The sequence below is a fragment of the Bombus huntii genome, chromosome 3 (assembly GCF_024542735.1).
Source record: "Bombus huntii isolate Logan2020A chromosome 3, iyBomHunt1.1, whole genome shotgun sequence".
In the NCBI taxonomy this organism is placed as follows: Eukaryota; Metazoa; Arthropoda; class Insecta; order Hymenoptera; family Apidae; genus Bombus; species Bombus huntii.
This window is the reverse complement of record NC_066240.1, coordinates 19,682,855-19,707,192: the sequence shown is the minus strand read 5'-3', so window position 1 is coordinate 19,707,192 and position 24,338 is coordinate 19,682,855. Positions and strand designations below refer to the sequence as shown.

Sequence of the window (24,338 nt, the reverse complement as noted above, 5' to 3'; positions counted from 1 at the left end):
CTGATCAATTACGAAAGCTATAATAGTAAATCAATTCCGCTCTTTACTATCGCTTAAAAATTCACATTCATTTGGATATACATACACCAAGAAACGTCAAGTTTTCTTTTCTTATTCTTCAAAATAAAATTAAAAAAATATTATTATTGCATCGCGTTATTATAGCAAGGCTTTTTAACATACTTGTTCAAAAATATTTATACGTACATAAACTTTATTTAAAGAAAAGGGAACGATATTTATATCTTCAAATTTTTATTCCAAATCCATTTGGAACTAAACCAATAAATGTAGTGTATTTTTATAAAGCGTTAAGTAAAATTTAAAAAGAACCAATGTTTTATATTTTCAAGTAGTTGTCATATTTTAGTTTCAATTCGTACTACTGTTCATTGACAACCGTTTAAAAAGCGGAAACCATCGTTCGAACGCACATAGAAACTCGACTTAAAGATTGCCTTTGAGGCGTGAGGAGAACAAAATGGCTAAAGCGACAACAATAGTCTACGCTATTAAGTGACAGAACGCCGTACAACTTGAATATTATCAAATAGAAACATTAATTATTCGTTTGAGATATATTCAGTGCATATCGATAGCTCGGCTTTACACGGTCCAGGGAACGTAACCATGTTAAACGACGTACCAAAGAGATTAACACGAAGCTCTGAAACAACTGAGGTACGTTCAAAACACAGTCCTAGGTACAGATAAACTAACAACTCACTGGTCAAGGTTCGTAAGAAGAAGACAAACAGGCTAATCAGCTTTATTTATTTATTTACAATGCGTCTTTATCACGGTGTATGTCAATAATGGAGCATGCGATGTTACTTCCAAGTACTTTCTACTATATGCTTTATGTTTAGTAATATCCAATTTATTTTCAACTTTTTATCTTTTAATATGCCTCAATAACATCTTCATTTACATATTTCTTTATTTATCTCTGGTTTAAATACTTTAATCTAAATATTATAACCGGACATCTCTCTCTGCTAGTAGCCCTCTGTCGGAAATTGCTTCTACCAGCAACCGCGTACTAAACGGAGAGCGGGAAAATACGACCTAATAAAAAAATGAAATTCAATCGAAAATGCATTGCAAACTATTTTCAGGCCGATGTTCGCGAAGATGAAGAACAGACGAAAAGATTTCAAGATATTATCGACTTACTTCTTGCAGCAGGCTATTTTCGAGCCAGAATAAAAGGATTATCGAATTTTGATAAAGTACGTATGAAATGAATTCCCTTCGACTGTTGTAAAGAACATACTAAGACCAACAAATATTATCCTAACATTCAGGTAATTGGCGGAATGACGTGGTGTATAGAGTCGTGTAACTTCGATGTAGATATCGATTTATTGTTTCGAGAAAATCTTACTATAGGCCAAAAGATGTAAGTAAACTTATAAAACGTTTGAAATATTCAATGTCTTATACATTTTATATTACAGTTCATTGACCGAAAAAATTGTAGCTATGCTACCCAAAATGAACTGTCCATATCGCATAGAACCACATCAAATTCAAGGCTTAGATTGCATTCATATTTTCCCTGTTATTCAGGTAACTGATTCGTTTTCTCGAATTTCAGCTTTTCATTTTTTCAAATTATTTTAATAACCGACAATAAATTTTAGTGGTTGGTTAAACGTTCGATGGAAACTCGAGAAGAAACGGCAGATTTTGTACGATCGTTTGCTTTGAGTCAATTTCACAAAAAGCATTCCTTTGTTCAAGATTCGTCTATAGCAGAAACTGGCAAAGAAAATTTAATAAAAAGTATTCGCTTGATTAAAGTAAGATACGTTATTTTCAAAGTTTCGTTTAGGCCGATATTTGTAATCTAAATAGTTAGAGATATAATCTTTTCATAGAAATCGTACGAACCTCGACGTCTTTTTAAGCATAAAGATGATGTTAAAAGAGAAGAATCTACTAAATTTCTTGGTACTGTCCTGGAGTACGAAGCACCTTTGTATTCTATAAAAATTGCTTCTCCGTCCGCTGAAATTGCTTCGTCAGATGTCAAAGAAAATGAAAATAAAGAAGAGCTAAAGGAAAAGGTAAACGTTTTGAAATAATGTTCTGTCAAATAAGTGTTTAACGAAGACTGAATTTTAATAACGAAGAATGAAGAAAAATTTGTTTTCATAGGAAAATACAGATCAATTAACTGGGAACCTAGCCGCTATAGAAGAAAGTTCAGTGAGTAATTGTATCAATATGATCGGTATGATAGACACTCATTTTTTGTGATTTATACAGGCTCGTTTAAGCGTAGTAGCCGTAGGTAATATCGTTGGTATCCAAGCCCAAGAGATTGCCAAAGTAACTGAAGAATATGCGGCGATGTCGATTTCCCAACCTGAGGTAAATCTTTTCCAATTTTAAATTTAAACAATACAATATTCATTACAGACTTAAGTAATTAAATCATCTTCTACATATTCAAATAACCACAGGAACCTAGTGGCACAAATTCCTCGGCAGCTTTGACTGCATTAGAGAATCAAAGAGCTGCGCTTCAGAATCGTGTTCGTAAATTAACGAAAGAGAAAGACGCTTTATCCGCTAAGCATTTAGAATTAATCGAAAAACTGAACGAGTCTCGTACAAAGCGGCAAGCTATTGAGCGTTCGTTAAAGAAAGCAGAAGAAATGGATATCAATGAAAACGATAGGCACTTGTCTTCTTATTATCCTTTTACCGTTTTATATCTTTATAATCGTTACGTAACTTTTGAATAAAAACGAAATGTTATTTGTTTAGTATCTACAAACGATTGGAAGAACTTCTTTTAGTCCACGATGGTTTGAAAGAGCAAGAACATAATTTCCGAGAACAATGCAAATCCGATTTAAATCTCTTGAAAGGTAAGTTACAAGAAATCGAAAGTGGTACATCGGAAGAGGAGGAAGATCGCTTAAAGGAGTACGAGCAGCAAAAGGAAGCGCTCGCTAAAGTCAGATTGCAGTTAGCTAAAAAGAATAGAGCTATTGCATCCTTAACCAGACAATTGGACGATGTTCCCGGTCGTTCGGAACTTACGCAATATCAAAGACGATTTATGGAACTTTATAATCAAGGTTTGCCAATTTATTTTTATACATCGGCATTCGCTTACTCATCGCGTGCACCAAATATTCTCTCATCGTCGTTAATTTTCAGTTTCGGCAAAACATAAAGAAACAAAACAATATTACACATTGTACAATACTCTGGACGATACAAAAGTTTATTTAAGTAAGGAATTATCACTATTAAATTCGATCCAAGATAATTATAATGAGTAAGTAGTTGGTAAACCTTATATTTACGCATGTTATGCATCGATAACGGTTGTTTGCATTTCTCTCTTTTTCCACCGTGTTCACCAGAGCAATGGCATCAACAAGCGGTAAAGAGCAATTTCTTAAACAATTCGATGAGATCGTCGCAGGCGTAAAACGCAATAAGGCGAAGGTGAAACATATATTTTCTACAGTAATTTTTACAATTTATTCCGTAAAACTCGCGTTTCAAAAGCTATAAGTATTGTTGCAGCAAATGAATATATCTCTGAAAAAGGGAACTATTCGACTTTAAAAACGGGCTTTAAAACCTAATTCTAAGTTGGCAATAAAATACAAGAAGCTTTGCTATATTCTAATAACACGATCGTGTCTCATGTAGGTGGAGAAACGATGTGCTGACGAAAAAAATAGAAGAGATGCACTTAGTCGGCAACTGGTCACTCTGATAGAACAACAACGTAAATACGTCGCTGCGGTCAGACAACTCACTATTGAATGTCGTAAAAATGAGGCCTTGCTCGCGCAACTGCGGGGTCCGTAGATACAGATTTCATTTCCGCTTATCTAAAAACGTATCGGATCCTCGTATTTTTGCCTCACGATTTTTTATTTCGTTATTAATATGATGCTGAAATTGTGTCGAAGGAATGGATACGTCATCCGAACAGTACAATAGTTAAGGCTCAACATTGAGAGCAAGACTGCGAGGAACAAGCGAGGTAGCGGTGGCTTCTATTTATATTCACGCTATGTACATACCATTAATACATATCAAATTCCTGTTATTTTAGATACATATTCAAAAGGGTAGTCCGGTGTTAGAGAGGCTTTTAAATGAAACCATTCCTTCGCTCCGTGTAATATTAATCTTATGAGAAAGAATATATATGAACTCACTGGAATGTGGTTTTCCGTTCACCTCCCGCGTGTTATTCTTATACATATATCAATCTTTATTAAGACAGTAGCCAACGATGTATCTGATATATCGATAAATTTGCCTTAAAAAATGTATTTGCGCGATTATGAAGCTGGAATCGTAATTAAACGAAAAAATTCGTAGCATTGTAGATACCACAGTCATATGTAATCGTACAATTTAAAATAGTAAAATGTCAAAGTCACATGACGTACGTGTACAGCAAAGAGTATAGATGATTACGATATATAATATATACGCACCTTGGAACAATAATTTTAGTCCAATAATAGATAGCTACTTACTGTTTTCTTTTTCACGCTTGGCAAGTCGGTGTCTTCCTCGTTACGTCGCCAGAGGCCTCTTCGTTCGTTGCTTTATATTGGCTATCGCCATTGTTCCTTTCACAGTGCTTATATGTTCACGTGTTTTCTTGGTCTGTCCGAAGATCTATCGTAGCCATTATCGGTGTACGGTGATCAGTGACCAGTGATCTTTTTCTTAACGTCTTTTTTAGAATGTATCGTATATCCAGCGTAATGATCTGGAATAGACATGTAATATGACAATCGCGTCGGGTGCAAAAACTATCCATTTAAACTCCTGTTCCTTCTAAATTGAAGAAACATGTGCTATCTACGCGGTGGCTATTAATGTGATTTATGTGAAAGAAATATTGCGTGTGACATGGCAAAAGACGAAGGAGACGATCTCTTGCCAGACAAGGATGCGGCCAAAGGATTTTATGCGAAGTACGAGCCCAAAGAAATCCTTGGAAGGTTCGTCACATGATATCTCGATGTGGAAAAAGAAACATAGCTTACTATTTTTATGTATCATATTTAGGAAATACGCGCGTAGCATAATAGATACGTTTCCGTTATTCGATTCTAATGTATCGCGATAAATAAATCGAGGAATTCACAATTTCTGAATAATCTAACAAACTAATCTGTACAATTATATAATTTCTCGGAATTAAATTACATTCAATTTGACTGATAGTTCCTCGTACATATATATATTAACAAAGCAACGAAACTTGTAAACTTACGAAATGCTAATTCAACATACAGGACAGGTTACAATATTGACGAAACGTTGTACAAGAATAAGACGTTCCTTCCTGTCAAACATTAGTCATCGTTGTATTATTTAAAAAATCTGTGAAACGTTTCGTTACATAGATCATAGGAGAATTTACATTACTTTGGTATCATAAAACCACTGGTATTAAATAAGAATGCATCTATATATTATAATTATTATTCGAAAGCTATTTATATTCTATTAGCAATAACTTGAGTACAAAAATTTCACTGCACACAAATAAACATGAGAGAATATTACAGTGATACATGTATGTTTCATCATTTCTCAGTAGTCTTATTCTTGTTACTCTTATTAATAAAACAGGTTTCAACTAAAACTAATTGGTCCCATATTGATTTAAGTACGAATTAAATAATGCGTTAATATTTACAGAGGAATATCTTCCACTGTGAGAAGATGTATAGAAAAAGAAACTGGCACAGAGTATGCAGCTAAAATCATAGATATTAGTAATGAGACTAATGAAGATGGTCATACCATGAAGGATGCTACGTTACAAGAAGTTCAAATTCTTCGTAGAGTAGCTGGTCATCCATATATTAGTAAGTTTACGATATTTCGTGTGAGATAAAATTAATTTTTATGATACACTTTCCTTATAAAAAATTTGTTTTTTTAGTTGAATTACACGATGTCTTCGAATCTAGCACATTTATATTCTTAATTTTCGAAATTTGTAAGAATGGTGAGCTATTTGACTACCTCACGTCTGTTGTTACTCTGTCAGAAAAAAAGACCCGCTATATTATGAGACAAGTTTTTGAAGGTGTTCAACATGTACATAATCAAGGAATAGTGCATAGAGATTTAAAGCCAGAAAATATATTACTTGATGATAATTTAAATGTAAAGATAACTGATTTTGGGTTTGCTAGAGTATTAAAAGCTGGAGACAAATTATATGGTACGTATATTTAAAATTATTTTATTAGATAAAATATGTATAATTATTAAAATACAAATTATTGAAATATATTATTAAAATTTGTATAATTCATAGAAATATACTACTAACATCTTTTTCAGATCTTTGTGGCACTCCAGGATATTTAGCACCAGAAGTGCTAAAGTGCAACATGTTTGAAAATGCGGAAGGCTATGGACATGAAGTTGATATGTAAGTTGATCAAACATAATGAGGGAATATAATTATGATCATACCAATCGTCTTAATAAAGGATAAAATCGTTACTAATGTTTGCCTGTTTTCAGATGGGCCTGTGGAGTGATTATGTTCACTTTATTAGTTGGTTGTCCTCCTTTCTGGCATAGGAAACAAATGGTCATGCTTAGAAATATTATGGAAGGAAAATATTCATTTACATCTCCAGAATGGGCGGACATAACAGGTACCTATTGTGTACATAATAATTTTTACAAGAAATAACAGTTTGTGTTTGGAAACAGTGGAAAAATATTGTTTCTTGTGACATGCAGAGTAAACTTGTGCTTAATTAACGTAATGCATGTGTTTGTATGCATCATTTTCAGAGACTTTTAATTCAATTTCGTCTGTTGTAAAAGATGGATACTATCGATCATACATTGGAAGTTATAAGATACGTATACACAGTTTTATGAAATTGTTCTTTGAAGTATGTAATATATTTTTTTATGTTGCTTCGTTTATAGTTGGAGCGATAATTATCGTATTATGATAAGCAAATACACAATAGGTTTTTTTAAAAGTAAAAGCTGGTACAATATACAATAGTCAGAGTATTGAAAAATTTGCAAACCTGTGCAAGACACAGTGTTACGACCCGTGACTCTCTACACAAATCAGACTCCATAACTCGGGCAAGGTGACTAAGCAAATGTCTAAACATCCTTATTGCGGACCCTCGACAGTCTTAAGGACCCATCATAAATCTTATCATTTTCATAGTTAAGGTCCTTCAGACCACAAGATTATCTTTTAAGTTGAAGTATTTCTTAGATTTGCCCATTAGATTGCCCATTCCGAGAGAACACAGGAAAGCGGTTCTTTCCATGTACAATGCCACTCAGGGGCGACCTTCGATCGGAGGCGGCCAGCTCCGATCCTTACTCACCAGCCTTTTCCTCCTCCAATTATCAGCAATGACTCACTTTGTCCTCACTTTCCTAACGAAAACTGCCATCAACGAATCCGATGGTTCCGTGCGCTAGGCACACCCATCAATAGTTTTCCTCCGCTACAGCCTTATCACTGAACTTCACTGGTTTTTTATCCTTAGATCAGTCAACATCCTGACTGGTTTGTTCTTTGATTAGTTATCATCTTAACTTGTTATTTACACTTCGCTGAGAACACATCTACGTGCATCACGCGTAAACTAGTAAATCTACAAAGTTGTTGAAATAAAGTGTATGTTTTAATCTGTTAATACAGTGTTATCATCGTTTTAACCACCTCTATTATCTTAACCGAAATAGGGGATCGACTAATTCGTGGCGTCGATTATCGTATCGTAACGAGAATTTACGACTGTCGTAGGCGTGATCTACCGCGACCGCGACCGCGTCTCTCCGCAAACGATCGAACGCACAGACATACAATTTTATCTCTCTGTCATTGAATTGTAACAACAACAAGCATAAATTATAATCCATGATAATATCATCTTGAGTAATCGTCAAAGGTGTATCACCTCGATGAGCTGGTTCATACAAGGAAAATATATTGAAGACAATAGTTGTTATTGTCAAACCTTTGAACATGATAAACATTATTTTTCTAAATGAAGAAGATAATGAAGGTGCTGTTATATGTACGTTTCTTAACACGTTGAATGCCATGGGCGGAGGGGGGGGGGGGGGGGGGTTACACGGTAACCAGCACTCAACTTGGCCGTGACGTCGTGGGAGTCACCGATGATACCGAATGTCAATAGTTATACATTTTTTATTATTACCATCGTTACTACAATGGTGTAACGAAATTAATGCAGTATAACACATATAAAAATAATTTTATTTATACATGAAATATGGATCTATTATGTCTTATTATGTCTATTATGGGGGTCACCGGTGACCTCAGTGAGGTAAATTCATTAATGATGATTATACACCGTAACATATCTCTTGTAAGTAATATTTCAACATTATATGTATCGCATAATAAAAGGTTCATCGTGGCGCCACGGCCAAACCTTGTAAAACTGGCGTGGCATTCAACGTGTTAATGTATCGATATAATTTCTGATTTTACAACATAATCTTCAATATTTATAAATTTTGTATAGTAATTAAATTTCTATTCTGTTTTCAGAAGCTCCGAAAGATCTGATCAGAAAATTATTAGTTGTTGACCCAAAGAAAAGAATTAGCATCAAAGAAGCTTTGGAACATTCATTTTTCCATACAATGGTAAGTATTTTAGCATAATACATACGTGATCGTGATATATAAATATTTAAGCAAAGAAAGTAGAATATGTACGAAATATTTATTATTCCACGCACTTAAAATATTTGTATTATACTTCTATTTTTGTTTTTATTCGTTTGCTTTATATGTTCAACTGCCTATATCTATAGTGACATGCTTTTATAAAATATCAAACATTGTTACGCAAATTTCTGTTTATGTTAGAAAATTTAATAACTTACATATGTATATGATTAATCTGAAAGTAATTTCTTAAAATAAAAGAAGACAGTCTTACTACTCTGATAAACGGAAAATTATTGGAATTACAGCTATGGGATCAAGACATCGCTCCTTTAAAACGTTCACTATCGACTAATTCGCGGCGTCTGAGTAGGATATCTCAGTTAGCTTTGGTAAATTATTTTTTGTTTTTATTTTGTTTGTCACTAAATGTGGGTTTTTTATCATAATCTTTATGTAATATGTTTATAAATAACAAATAACATTTTAACTTTTATTAATGTTTCAACTTAATCAAAATGAATAATGATATCTATATGTATTATATTTTATTTTTGTTTTTGTTCATGACATATATTATTTCACTAAAATATTTTTATATACTTAGGGAGCAACGCATATAAATTTGTCTCCATCGGTTATAATAACACATAATTGATAGATTATAATATTTCAGAAAAAGCACAGCATGCATGTAAAGTGAGTCAATATTGAAACATAATTGAAATAATATATATGCATTAATTACAATGTTTGCGTGTTATATCGAAAAATTACTATAAAAATGCAATGTTTGAAGCTTTATCTACATATAATATGACTCCTATTTTATTCTGTTTCTCTTTCTGCTAGTTTTCAAAGAACTTGCCATCTTCTCGAAGATTAAGATAGCATTCATTTGCTGTTTACTATTATAACAGCTGTTTACTATGCCATTACTTTATTATGCATATCCTAATATTACCTTTCTACTGAATGCAGCGTATATGTATGTAACATACATGTTTTAACATTGCATTAACATATTAACATTATTGTGTTTAATAACACTTTTGTAATCGAAATATGTAATTATACATAGACTGTAAACATTTTCAAAGTTCTTATCTTTTCTTACGTTTTATACAGGAATTAAAGGCAAAATCATTTAATGCAAGGAAAAAGTTCCAGTTAGCAATTATTTGTGTTCGCGCGGTCGTTCGTATTAAGCGTCTCCATAGTACGCCTGAACCTCTTTCGACTCACGTAGCGTGCACAGACCCTTACAGGATCAAAATTTTGCGGAAGGTATTTTTCCCATTTTCTTAGCATGTCTTACTCATCGGCTTGTTATCCCATAGATTGATGAAATAATATTCACGTAATTTTTGTTATAGGTTATCGATGGTTGTGCATTCAGAGTTTACGGTCATTGGGTAAAGAAAGGAGAGGGGCAAAATCGAGCTGCGCTTTTTGAAAATACGCCAAAGACAGAACTTAAACATCTCTATGTTAGTAATTTGAGCAGATAACTAATGCTTAACGAAGCATTATCTAGTTAAAATTGTTATTTCTTATGTTAGTCAACATTTACAGTATCTAAAGAAAATATTCAGTAAGAAAAAATGAAAAAAAAAAAAAAAAACTACATAACTTACATAAAAGTTTTTCTTAATTTTGGCTGTAATACAAGTAATTATTTAGACGATCTTTATGATAACTATAAAGTATTTGTTTACTTTTATTATTGAATGTGCAGTATCATAAGGTAAATCATATAATGTTTTAATTATTCTAAATGTTCCAAAGAAGCAATTGGATTATTTAGTTTTTAAATTCCTTCTGTGAAAAAGAGTTTTAAATGTTATTTGTTTCTAAGGCCTATCATATTAAGCCTAATTTATTATTTTTAAAATATAGTAACATACAGTAAATATGAATTATATGCAACGTTGAAAGAAAAGCTAAAAATTGTGAACAATTTGCTTAGTGAAATGACGTTGTAAATTATTAGTATCACACCCTTAGAACTATGTTTCGTCTAGAAGAAGTATTACACAGAAAACAGTTTGTGCAACTATGTTTTGAATGTTCCGCTTTAAATCTGTAATAATTTTCTTCACAGTATTTTTCGCTGTTTTCATAGTACGATATAACATAAAATAACTTATATCGAAATATCGAATAAGTTCAAATAAATTCTTATATGTGCTAGAGAAGGAAATAGGATTTAAAGATGATCATTAAATATAAATGACGGTGCTGATACGTACAAACGTAACAACACGACATATTCTGTTCCATGACGCCTATTTTTTATAGTTCGTACGTTTTTGTTAAGTGTATTCAACAATTGTGTAAGTAACACACATATGATTTATTACAAATCAGCAATTCACATAAAATTAAATTTGTACTAACTTCGAAGTATATGCATGTTCTTTATATTTAAATATTTAATATGTAATTTCAATAGCAAACAAAGGTTGAACGCCATTTAGAATACTTACAATTAACGCACTGGAATTGAAGTCGTATAAAAATTGGTCAAGAGTATACGTATAATGAATGGAGGATTTAGAAAAATCGATAGGAAAAGAAAATCTAGAATTATAAATTTCTTCATGTTCGTAGAAAGAAAACGTGTTCCATGATAATATTATTTACCGAGATCTGTATGTAGATTGTAGTATATAATATTTTGTGCAAATTCTAGTCATACTTTGTATTGCTGAATTTGTTTTAGATTATAAATTGCAGGAAGAAAAAATATATGTGAAATCAATTTTTCATGGAAAATAAAATTACCAACTTCTTAATAACGAAGCAAATTACAGTGAATTGAATTTTATATATCATTTAGAAGGTTACAAGTAATAATTAAATGTATGTAAATATTTAAAATTATATATTACATATATTTTGTGCAAAATGTATACAAAGTAAAATATTTTTAATAATATCTAATACCTTATATTTTCATTCCTCTCTGTTAGAAAACAATTGCGACTGTACGTATTTTATATAAATTTAGTAAATTTCATATTTTAGGTAAAGTGCATGTATAAATGTATTTTTATAATACTTACAAATATTTTATTCATGATATACAGTCATGGGATTACAAGGCTTTCGATTGACTCTCTTACAGATAAGCCAAGCCATGATCTTATACTAAACACATTATCATTTATGCTAGCTTAAAACTAACTTGAGCTAATTTTATTTACGATATATATATATATATATATAGATATATATATAGTGATAATAATTTACAAAACAACGATGAACATTAATCTTTATATTTATTTTTAATCTATATTTCTCTTAAATATAGATGCTAAACATCTCTGTGGTTTACTTTTATTAATAACATTTCTGTTTCAATAAAGACGTATGTAGCTTAAAAACGTTTTATACAGTTATACACCATTAAAAGTATGTATACCACATTTCAGGACATCAAGTTGTTATGATTATCTTTTAAATGAACGTACACTTTTAAATTGATGAAACGTAATTATTTAAACATAAGTAAAATTTTATTAGTTCAAATAATATTTAGTAGAATAGTAGAATGATCTTTTGATTGCGTGACAAAGATTTGACAGACTATTAAAAAAGATATCTCGTGTAAATCGAAAGAAAGGAAAAGGAAAGGTAGGAAATTAGGTAAGAAAAAGTGACGGGACGTGGTTTTGGCGCGCGCGCAAAAGTAAACAATGAACTGTATGGTTCTATATGGTAGAAGTGGCAACAGCGTAGAGGTCCGATCCATGTGACAGAGAAGGAACGTGACAAAAGGTGGCAGAGGGTGACGCCGCCGAGATCGGAGTGAGTGTTTGCCCGGGCGAGCCGGGTGTCGGGTGTGCTGTGTACGATTGTCGCGATATTCGTCCGTTCTGGCGTCCACCGGAAGGTAAGCGTGTTCGTAAAAGATATCGTCTGGTTCCGAGACCTCGGTTCGATAGATTTTTCGCAATGGTACCGAAGAAAACGTGAGAAAATCAGGAAAAAAGTGCACCAACTAACGAGCAATATACAGCAGCTCGACACTTCTCTTACACGCCCAGCGGAGTGCTGCGTCACATGGGCCGCGCTCATTGGTCGATACAGCCAGGTGACGTCATGAACCGCGCTTTGATTGGTCTATACCTCGGGCCCCAGACACGTGAATCGTGGCCAAGCAAGCATGGCTGTTGATGCGCAGTGGTTAGCACTTGTAAAATGTTTCTGCCACGCGCTAGATCGATCAGGTTATAACCGTCGTGTATCGTAAAACGTCGCGAGATCGTCCGCTGTTCAAAAATTGACAAGTGCCTTGTGATTTTCCTCATGTGTCGCGTATTTGACAGGAGAAATATCGTTGAAATTCTCGCAAGAAATTGATTTCTACCGTGAAAGTGGGTTCCAGCGTGTTTCCATTGTGACCGAAATATATTGGTAGCGTACCTGTAAGTTCCTGATTATTTTCCAGCGGTTTCTGGCGTTACCACGCCCGTTTAAAACCCTCCGCGGAACATTATCTCGTCAGAACTATCGCCTATTTAATTAACATGTGTATAGGTGGTTGCGTGGCGTGTTTTCCGTGCCATAATAGACCTAGCCAATCGCACGGTACTTCAACTCATGACGTCACGTTATAGCAAGCTCCTATTGGCCAACGGTGCGTGCGTCGCCCGTCTAACGTGTGTGTCGCTTTGTCAGTTTAAGGAGCTCGTTCGGTCTACGGCACGCTTCTTGACTTTTCGTATACTCTTCGATAGACAGAGCCTTTCCTTTACTCGAACTCGCAGCACGCAGTGCATCGTGTTCTTCTTTCCTATTTTTGCATGGTTGCGCCTACTATGGAATGCAATTGTATCCGCTTGTAATCGTGGTACGCTTTCGCGATTACATTGCCCGGGATATATCTACTTTTCAAATCAGCGGCGGAACCTCGTTTCTCTGCGTCGCCTTTCCCGCCTCTGTCTCGTCAACCTTTTTTCTTCGCTCACTGATTTCTCGGACTGCTCGCACCCGACACTCTACACACTCTACACTCTACACTCTACATGTTTATATTCGCGAATACGCTCTTGCGCGTATCAACGCCACGTAACGACTCTCGTTTCTGCTATCGACGCTACATCACAGGAAAATTAATCCAACTCGTTAAGATGCGACAACGCCTCCTAAAGCCACTGCGTATCTTCTCCTTATGCTCTACTATGATTTTAGTGTCAGTGAATGTTTAACCATTACAAAAGTGTAAAGTGCACTCCATAATTTTCCATTTAACAACATCTAGTTCAACTTCTATTTAATTGAAATCTCCCAAATTTCTGTTCTTTATATACTTTTGGGATGTCCAGCTTTATCATTCTCGATTATTTTATTGAAATTTGTTTCTTTCATTAATGTTTATAATAGATAAGACGTAAACATAAAGAATACATAAACATACCGATTTATCGTTTGTCATGTTGATTAATCTTCAATCTATTAATGCTGTTACATATAATATATCTAAAATTTGTATATCATGCATAAGATTTTCCTTACAATTTATTATTTCACCAGTATCAAGATTATGATAGATGGAGAACAACTTTTTTGTGAAGTACATTCGCAACCGTGTTTCAAGCAGTAAATTGCGAGATATATATTATGAACGATATGAACGGCGTCTCTTCGCATTATTTTCTTTTTGACTGTTAGATTGTTTCCAGCGATCGGAACTCAAGATGCGTGTTAATGCTCTGTGCTCCAGGAAAGCGCACGTTGCGCTTGCGCACCTCCTCCGTGAGGTATTACGAAGACGGTACGTGGGAGGGGACAAAGCTTCCCGCGCGACTGCGTTACGTCACGCGTACGTCACGTGACGTATACTCAGACACCGGTCGTGTCCGTACCGTCTGCAGCTCCGTACGAAGAAGCTAATAATATTATCGAACAACAAAGTGTCAAACGTTAAGGAAAAATAACGATCATGCAGTTGAAATGGTTGTTGGTCGATCCGAAGCCGTGTCCTCGCAAAACAAACGAGAGGATGTGACATGTGTAATTTTTTCACGGTAACAGAGGTTCGCACTTGCCGTGGCGTCGATTAAGTGTCGTACCATGTCCAGCTAATTGGCTTTCTACCTCTTTCTTGGTGTATCATACGCTGGTTATTAAATAAATCGCGGACGATGAAACGAACGCGAGTATTTACGTTATTACATATGTCTTCTCCTCTCGCGTTTGCCAAGGTCGACAAATCAAGATCCAACGAGTTGCTACGTACCCCCACCCTTCGCTCCGAAGTGACACTGCGATCCGGTGCATTTTCAGTATAACTAAATGGTTATTTTTTGTATTTTGTGGATTGTAGATTGCCACCCGCGGCTGGCAGCAGCAGAAAAAGAGGAGGTTTGAGACACGAGAACGGGCTCTCGACTTCTTCGTCCTCGGCAGCCGGCGACGGGAATCGACGGTCCGATCGCAGAGTCTCAATCTCCCGAAGGATTTTGAAAAGGAACAAAGCTCGTCGTGGAGCGAATCGGCAACGTCAGGATGAGCCTGGAAACGTTGCTGGAAGCAGCGCGGTTCGTCGAGCAGCAGGAGAAAACGAGGGAGCGCCTCGCAAGCAGCTCTTCCTCCTCCTCCGATCATCCGCTCGCTGTAGCTCCCCACTCCAACCATCACAACTCCAACGAGCCACGTGGTGAGTACCACGCGCCACTTTTCGGCTACCGTTCACAATACATACAAATACGTAGAATAGCTTAACGCTGCGAATTGCTTCCTGAAAATCTTCTACCGGCTTGATGCTCGTTTCATGCAAGAACGAGTGACAATACAAAATCCACGTTCCATCCAAACGCGAATTTCACCGTAAGAAATAAGCTTTGAAACAAATCGCAAAATTATATAGATTTGGAGAAAAGTTAGAAACGTTTGTTTCTTTTGGTATACTTTATTGCTTTATTTGTTTTACTTATTCTGTTAGATCTTTGAAGATTTGAGAATTTTTTATGCAAACTTTTGTTAATTATTATATTTAAACTTTTGATCGTCACAGTGTCCAACCATAACGATAGATTCGATAATCGCGTATCAATGTCGAGAAATAGCCCTATGGTACGTTGTAGCAGAATGGTTTTCTCAGTACTCGAAAAAATATTACGAAACTAAGAGTTGCTTTATGAGCTTAGAATAGGAATTGGCATTGGGACGGTATCGCAAAAAGCGACCGTTAACGTTCTCGCTGCTGCAAAGAAAAAATATAATTGCAAAATACGTGTGCGGGGAATGAGAAACACTGCAGTGTACATGCGAATAGCACGCGATGACCCATGCGTTCACCGCCTCCAAATTAGGTATGATTTCCCTCGCAACAGTGATTCTCAAACAGGTTGACGGGCTTTTACGCGTTACGCGCTGGAAAGTTCCATAAAAATAAAATCGTGCTACAAAATCCACGTACGAATTTCTCCTGCATTTCTGTCCGAGTTATCGGTCTATCTCGATGGAACATCTTTTAGATGGGTTTCTCTGTTTAACGAGCTCGGTGATGGCTCTAAGGCGGTAACGAAGACACGTTAGAGCTAGATGGTTGACGCGATAATAATCGCAAAAGCGTTCGGTCGATCGCTCGAGGGGTACCATCGTCGTGTCCCTTTGATTCCCGCGTTTTCCCAGGTCAATGACTCAACCGACCGATCCTGTAAAGCGAGTCTTAGCACACGCGAAAGAGTTCTCGGCGAGCACGAAACGCGCGGTGACGGCACGCCACTATGCCATCGGTCTCTTTCTCTACGATTACATTGACTTTACCCGAGTCAAATGATTCGTCGCGATAAAGTTTCGCGAAAAAATCGCTAAACCAGTCGCTGCGTGGCTGATTACGAGTTATACGATCATTGTCGAGGTGAACCGGTAGTTCCGCCAGCTAGTACGATCCGTTGCGATAAAAAGTCCTCGCCTCGATTACCTTTTACGTCAACTCCTACTATAATCCGCGCGATATCGAAATTTCGGAACATGCGAACGCCCGCATTTTTCTCAGAAATTTTTTTATCGCGAGTCGGTTTGCGCTCGGATTGATTAAACATTATCTCGCGATGAACGTTAAACTCGAAGGCTTTTCGCGTTAATATCGTTGCGTGAAAGTGTATCGCGATTGACAAGCGGTCAGGCGAAGTGTTTACAAGTTTCAAGGAGATAGAAGGTTGAAAAGTCAAGAGAGAAGGTAAAGAAGAGAGAGAGGAGAGAGAGAGAGAGAGAGAGAGAGAGAGAGAAAGAGAGTGGGAGTGGAATCGAGCGAGGGGAGAGCAGGGGTGGAGCGGTGCGATTTAGTTGACCGTATGCATCGGGTTCCCCTCTGGTCGTCGATCCAACGTGAACCAGCCATCAGAAACGTGCACGTACAGAGGCCACTGGGCACGTATAAAGGCAAAAGGGTGGCGGAAGTTAGGCTTAGGTGGGAGCGTACGTAGAGGGAAGGGTACACGTTAGCTTGTAGCGGGGAACCGCGGGGTAGACGCTGCGCCAGGGGACTGAGACGAGGAGAAAGGGCGGAAGGGGTGGGAGGAAGAGGCGATGGTGGATTAGAGAGGTGGGGATACGCGATATCGCTTTTGGAGGGGTAACGATGGTGACCGTGGTGCGCTACGGTGACGATGACGGTAGGAACGAACCTGTGTACACCAAGGTATAGTGGGGAGTCAGAGGACCCCCGGTCACTGACTCTAGAAACTACGGCAGCTTTTGTACTTCATTCACGAGCGCGCCACCTACTTGTACACGGCCGTTTATGTTTGCCAGCGCGCCTTCTCTTTTCCTACCGCTCTTCCTCTTTATCTTTGCGTTTCTTTGCACTCGTTCTCCTCCTTTTCGCTGGAATCCAGGAGGACACCTCTGGCTGTCCCTTCGTCGGTGGTCCTCTGTCTCTTTCCCTTTTATCGTCTCGTGTCGTTTCGCGTATCGATACCACGCTTTTTCTCGCTATTGTCTCACTCGCGCGATATTCATGCAGCTTTTTCCATCGTTATCGCGCACGCATCTGATTTATCGCGCGGTTCGTTACGATCAGCAGCAATTCTCGAGCGTGCGCCGCTGGTGCGCACACTGCCACACACGGTACATAGAAACACGCAGTGGACACTGGCTATCTCCGGTTAGGGAAGTGGAACGGCGGAGAGGGGGGAATGAAGGAGATCGCGCAGGTAGCCACGCGTGGTGCGTTATACGTCCGCGGAAGGAAGGCAGGCAGGCAGGCAGCCAGGCAGGAGGCAGGCGGGCAGGCAGGCGGGCAAAAAAAAAATAAAAATACACGTACGATACAGGTCAGATCGATCTTCCCGTTTCGTGGGTTCGTGCGCGTCAACGCGCGTCTCAATGAACGTGTCAGGTGAACTGGCAAAAGGCAGTTTAAATTTGGGTGCTACGGACGAGACATTCGGTGCTATCTATATTCGTTCATCCTTGTATATCGACGAGGTATAGATCTTATCTGACATTAATCCTTCGATCTGGGGGAAGCTCATTTTTCGTCGCATATAAGATGTAGCAGAAAGATCGGGAACGATTGATATCTCTATCTTATAGAGATATGAGTTTTTCTGCAATTATTAAAGAGAGAAGTAGAGGAAAAGAGGGGGTTAGAGAGATAGAATGAAAAAGATGGTACGGTATATAACGAGCGTATGTAATACCGACGTATTGTTGCGTTTGTCTATTTTGCCTGTGGGTCGTGATGAAATCTTAAAGGAAGGTGAATATACACGCGTATCGGGGGATCGATCCCTTGTTTTCACGGTCACGCCTCTGTGCGCACGGTTGAAGTGCGACAGGAGAGACGGGAAAATGCGCGTTTCGCGATACGCCTCAATTTTATCCCTGTGGCTTGATTTTCTTACTGACAACGTTATCGAGCGATCCCTCATTATCGGGTAACTCGGTGATAAATGCGTTGAAACGAAATTCCTTACAAAGATACGCGCGTATGATTTTCCAATAAAACCTTTCTTGCACTCTGTAACGATGCATTTTCTTCGTTGTCTTTATAAAATAAACGATCGGTTTTTTTAACGAATTCATTTGTGAAAAAGTTACGAGCACGTAAATGCGTAAAAGAAGAATTGAAAGTTGTGCGAGTTCGATATATACCGGCTTATAAAGTGGAAAACCACGAGTATATACCGGTCTCGCACACGAACACGATCGTAATACGGATGATTTAAACGTTGTAATTCGCTCCCTATCTCCGCGCATCCGGTCTGTTACCGCGTTGCGCGTGCTCGCTGGCACGGTGGTGCGTGATATAACAGGCAATGCGCATTAAACGATAATTTAAGTCTGTCTATCGTGTACTTAAACGATGCTTTACAATTCAGCTTTACAACTTCATAACGCACGTAGCGTGCGCGTGTTTAGCACGATAGGCGTGCGAAGCGTAGATCCCAAGGGAGAAGTACCTATGTGCGTTGGAGGGATTTAATTTTCCTCCATGGTTACGCGTAATTGATTCAAACCCGATCGAAATTTCTCAAAGACCACGGATATGCAAATTTTACACACATTTTTTGGGCGTCGAGGTAGCTTTTTCTTTTTATTCGAATAATACTTCTGACGAAGCTTCGGCGTGTACTAAAGTCCGTTGGCATTAAAATCGGTATCGCTCGACTATCCCAGGACTTTAAGCCTGCGATCGACCGCTGCATCATCGCTAACCACTCCTACCGCACAGCATCAGTCGGAGTGCGTTGTGCGCCGTTCTGTAAACTGTCGTAGGGGCGCTCGTAACCCACTGGTCGTTACCGACGAACATTCACACTATCCGCAGATACGCGCGGATTAGCTGACTTTGTGCGAGTCTGTATCGCGAAGAGGGGAAAATAGAGGACGAAAGTACGAGAGGATGAATTGCGTGGCAGAAAAATAGGCGAAACGAACACGAGAGCAGTTTCTAGAAGGACCTTCGGTCACGCGTTCGCCGTTGAAACAACGCGAACGGGATAGAGACGAACGAATTCGATCGCCGATCGAATAGATTGAGAGAAAACAAAGTGGGTTAGAGTAGAAGAACGGGGTAAATAAGGGCAAAGTAAAACGGAGCAGAACGCGCAGCGGTGCACTGTGTCGGCGAACGAGCACGCGGGCAAATGAGTCGCACGAGTGCGCATGCGCCTTGTCCCCGGCAAGCCCCCACCACGCGTGTCCGGCCGCGTGGCGTTCTGATCAATTGCGACGTTGCCGAGTCCTCGGCTGACCCGGTGAAAGAGGGAGGAACAGAGATAAAGCGAGACGGTATTCCCCGGCGTTTTCGTTTTTCCCCACCACACCGTTCAATCTATCGTTGCCGCTCAGCCTGCTAAACTAGGGGAATATCCTTGTCCATTCCCCTACCGTGTTAGCACGTGCAGACGCGCCTCCTTCAATTTTTCATACCTTATCGACCTGTGGATTCAAGCTTATACGCTTATACGCCGCGGTGAGATGCGTCGAAGAAAATCTAACGAAGGATCGAGACCAGGAACGCGATGGAAGTGCAACGGAACGGTGACGTGTTGCGCTCCGGTGCGCCGCTGGTAGTCAGTCGCTGTTCTCCTGTTCGCCGCTGCATGCTGCCGCGTTTATCGGTGACATTGCGCGTAGGGGATGGAAAGGGGCACGTTGCATTTTTAAGGCGAAGCGTAACAATTACGATCCGTTGGGTATTACAATTAACGTTTACCAAACATTTTATCGATCTCTCTCTCTTCTTCTTCTCCTTGATCCGAAACTATCGATTTTCCTTATTACGTTTTCAGGTGCCAAGTTAAAGCGGGAACGTACAGAGCAAGATGACTTATTTTGCGAAGAGAAGATGCTGATTATCGACGGTAAGTGTGTCAAAACAGAAACATTACGTGTTTAAGGAACGTTATCTCGGTTGAAACGAAGTAAAGTGACGCGGGTCGAAAACACGTTGATTCGATGCCTCGATCGAGCACAATCGGACACGCGTGCATATTGCATATTAATGTGCGCGTCCTCGCAGTCGGGGGCCTCGTGTATTCTTAGCTACAAAATTCAGAGCGCACAATAACTGTTTTTTTTTTTTCTTTTCTTTTTCGCCATTCCGAATCGCACAGACACGCTGCGCACAGACGAGACGCGCGCGTCGTGTTAAATAAGTAATCGATTGTTCTGCCTATTACGGCGAGCATGCATAATTCACTGGGTTCGAGCGATTCCGCGCGATCGCCTTCGATTCCTAATCTGTCGACGATCGACGAGGATCCAGTTTCTCTACGTGACGGGGCACTGCGTCAGTCGTTCTTTAAAACCAACCATTGCGTGCCAACGAACACGGAAGAACAAGAATGTAACAGTTACTGAACAGGGAGATAAAGGAGCCTGCGTTGGAACGCGTTTCGAAGTCGAACGACTCAATCGAAACGTCGTCGACTCTCTCCGTATTTCTCCCTCTTTGTCACCTACGTCGACGAGTTTCTCTATCATCGAGCGTATTCGTTGTCGAGCGAGGCTAACGATTCTCGTTCGCTCCGATTACGTTTCGAAACGCACACGCGATTTCGCGGCGGCCGTTTCGAGTTTCAACACGTCGTACATCGTACATAGTACTTTCGTATGTGTGTGTGTGCGCGCGCACGCGCGCGTATATATATATATGTATGCATGTATATATGTATATGTATATGTATATATACGTACAGAAGGATTCCGACGAAGAGATAGACAGCGTGCCTTCGGGCGACAAGGACAGAGTGTCGCGGGTGACTGGAGGCAACTCTCGCGCGAACGGAGATGTGACGGAAAGCGGCGGCGGAGGGTCGAGAGGAGATTGGTCGGCGTCGCTGCTGCCATGCCGTTGCCACTGGTGGCGTGCACGGGCCGATGAGGTGGGGTAAGGGAACAGGGGATCGTCATCCTCAGGTTGGAGGCGGTGGCACTTACGTTTAGACTTCAGTCGGCACCCGCGACTCACGCGGTTACGAGATTCCTTCGTTTGGCAAATTACACGGGCGATCGAACGATCGATACGAGCGACCGGTCGTTGTTTCTTTAAATCGGTTTCTTTAAATTGGTAAGAAGGACATACCGACGCGATACTCGTTGATCGATCGACCTTGTGGTCTCTCTTATCAAGCTGGCGGAGTCGTCGTGTCGTATAATATAGATTGGTTTTAGAGGAGCAAGTCGTAGAGCCGCGTATACATACATACATGAGAAGTCAGACCGGCTGTTAGATACGCGCAAAAGGTCGCCGGTCTGGATGTGCGTCGTCGTCGCGGATACACGGATACTCGAGACGCCGCTTTATCAGCCGCGATTACACAAGTGCGATCCGTCGAATAAGAAATCCATAGCCGTGTTGCGATCTAGGATAGCGTGTTTGGATTTGCTCACGCACTATCGACACTTCTAGAAATCTTACGCGTATTGTCTCGGAGAGTCGCGGCTATTCTCCGAGCTAAATCGAACATGGACGAGTCGATGGAACGTTGATTTCGATAAATGGGCATCGATCGTGTTTCGAAGACGTCGGTGACCATATATAATCGCGAAATCGAGGAACGTATACGATCGACGAGCAACGAAACTGTCGAGACGAACGTCGGTCGACGAGGATGCTCGATCAAGGATTTCTGGATATCGAAACTGTCGATGTTAGTTAGTCAAAGAGGAATTTGAACCCGTGGAGACTGGGGCGCACAAGGAGATTCGTCGAACGCGACACCACGACGCACGAGACACGGTGTCGCGAATGTTTCGAAAGTTGTGATTTTTTCTTGCCGGTATAAACAGCGACCTCGTCGTATTCATTCGTCGTAACCGTTTCCCCTCTCTGAAATGAAACTGTGACGCAGCCCTCTCTCTTTTCCACGCGCTTCGCATTCCCGGTCGTTTCCACTTCTTTTCGAGCGACCGCTCCGTTCGACACGTCCTGGACGACAGTTTTATCGGTCGTCGCAAGGCTATGCGTTCTCGAAAACCCGACCACCGAGCAACGACGTGTTTATCTACCTCGTATACTGTACTACCAGGCCATTGGTTCGTCGCCGTTAAAGGGAAGCTCCTCGCTGCTGGTGTAACCGTGCACGCATACGGATCCAAGTTCCTATCGAAGAAAGTTCCAAAGCCATCGGCATCTATGTATATTGGAAAGTTATCGTGGTAATTACGGCTGTGCTGTGCGGTACGTGTACGTCGTGGTGCGGTCGTCGCTCGTAGCGCCGTACGCCTCGTTCTCGTGCTTCGGACCTTAACCGTCGTCGTAGTACCGACTCCGAGCGCGGAGCAAGAGGGTACTGTCCCGACTGCGCGGCACAAGGGAACGCGAATCTCGCTATCGTCCTGATCGGAAATTCACGGCTGTGACGAGGAGACATCGCCGACCCGATCTCCGATTATAGGGAGTAGAAAATTATCGGGCAGCATCGCGAATGGTCGTAGAAACTGTCGCTTGAATGTACCGAAAGGGAAGAGGAACGTCCGTACGTCGATCGCGTGTATCGGTGCGTGTGTATCCGTGTGCTCGTTATTTTTCCTTTTTCTCTTTTTCGTTGGCGCGCGTGTTGTACGCAGCGGAGAGCAGCGTGCGCGAGAACGCGTGTGATCGTCGGGAACATGGGAGTTCTGTTGGTTTCGGATGGCACAGCGGCGGTTCAACCTCGTATGAATTTGAACGCGGTCAAAGCTGCGGGAGCGCAGCGTGCGATCGACATCGCTAACGAGACGAATAACAATGTAAACGGACTGAGAGATGCGAATAGTCTGATGCCGACGCAGGTCGTCGGTATAATCGACGTGGTCGTCAACGACGAGCCGGTACGCAGCTGGATGCCGCCCCCGCCCAAGAAAAAATGGATACGACATTATCTGCTCGGTGAGCCAAACTTTTACCCCTCTACACTCCCATTTCTCGTCTGCCTTTCGCTCTCGAATCGAACGCCTTGGATTTTCAGTCGCTCCACCGATCGTTCTTTCTTTAGAGTAAAGTTTCACCGCGTTCAAGTTGGATAATTCGACATCGAGCGAACGTCCGAACCGTTGACGATCGTAGCTCACCTTAATTAATCCAAGTTACGATTACCGGAGATCATCGGGCGAATAACGCGATCGTCGAAGATTACGCGAATTTATCGCGACAAAAGTTTCCAAATACGTATCAAAAGGAATTAGCTTATCCGAGAAACGAATAATTATGTTAAAGTCGAGCAGTTTTTGTCGAGCAGTTGCATTTGCCGGCTACTTCTTTCTTTATTTGCGGTACAGCGGTCTGTAACTATACGCGGGAAGGTCGAGGGGGATATTTTCACGCACGAACCGCACAATGATCACGATACATTTATTCGAAAGTCGAGAAGACGCGATAAAGTCGCGATTCGCCGATAAAATGCGTTTCGCGCGTTTATTATCGATGTATTGCTCTTTGTAGTTAGAAAACATCGTATCGATAATGAATAGAAAGAGCGGTGGTACTCGCGATTAACGCGATTAGGAGCGTATTTCAAGGTTGGTTAAGGGGTAGCTCGACGTTTGTCCCGTGTTTCCTCGCTTACGAACGAATGGACGCGATAGAAGAGGCTCGTTGAGAAACGATCCGTAACGGGCAATAATCGTGACCTTGTATCGTTCCGCATATTTCACGCTATATCTGGCTATTGTTC

The 24,338-nt window shown here is 39.9% G+C and overlaps 2 protein-coding genes across 16 annotated transcripts in view; both read left to right on the top strand.

Moving 5' to 3' along the window:
- Positions 1-386: 386 nt before the first annotated feature.
- Positions 387-11,653, top strand: LOC126863429 (phosphorylase b kinase gamma catalytic chain, skeletal muscle/heart isoform). 8 transcript variants are annotated; one of them, XM_050613582.1, is made up of 15 exons: positions 398-681; positions 1,119-1,232; positions 1,308-1,402; positions 1,461-1,572; positions 1,647-1,805; positions 1,884-2,072; positions 2,164-2,214; positions 2,275-2,379; positions 2,472-2,689; positions 2,779-3,095; positions 3,178-3,298; positions 3,387-3,471; positions 3,682-3,835; positions 3,948-4,021; positions 4,094-4,220. In XM_050613582.1, exons 1-14 carry the CDS (start codon positions 631-633, stop codon positions 3,980-3,982), a joined length of 1,806 nt encoding a protein of 601 aa, XP_050469539.1. In that variant the 5' UTR covers positions 398-630; the 3' UTR covers positions 3,983-4,021; positions 4,094-4,220. The 8 variants fall into 8 exon arrangements, with proteins under 8 accessions (XP_050469540.1, XP_050469541.1, XP_050469539.1 ...); XM_050613583.1 differs by having other exon boundaries at positions 387-681; positions 1,006-1,232; positions 3,948-4,220; XM_050613584.1 differs by having other exon boundaries at positions 387-681; positions 1,003-1,232; positions 3,948-4,220.
- A 127-nt stretch (positions 11,654-11,780) lies between these two features.
- Positions 11,781-24,338, top strand: part of LOC126863420 (uncharacterized) — a 37,743-nt gene continuing 25,185 nt past the window's right edge. Inside the window, exons 1-3 of one of the 8 annotated variants that reach the window (XM_050613559.1) lie at positions 11,781-12,613; positions 15,050-15,382; positions 20,472-20,543. In XM_050613559.1, the coding sequence (XP_050469516.1) occupies positions 15,232-15,382; positions 20,472-20,543 (223 nt within the window). In that variant the 5' untranslated portion in view covers positions 11,781-12,613; positions 15,050-15,231. Of the gene's footprint in view, positions 14,498-14,521; positions 14,760-15,049; positions 15,383-20,048; positions 20,376-20,471; positions 20,544-21,380; positions 23,555-24,338 lie in introns of those variants that run through there. The other 7 variants (XM_050613562.1, XM_050613560.1, XM_050613558.1 and 4 more) reach the window with 7 other exon arrangements.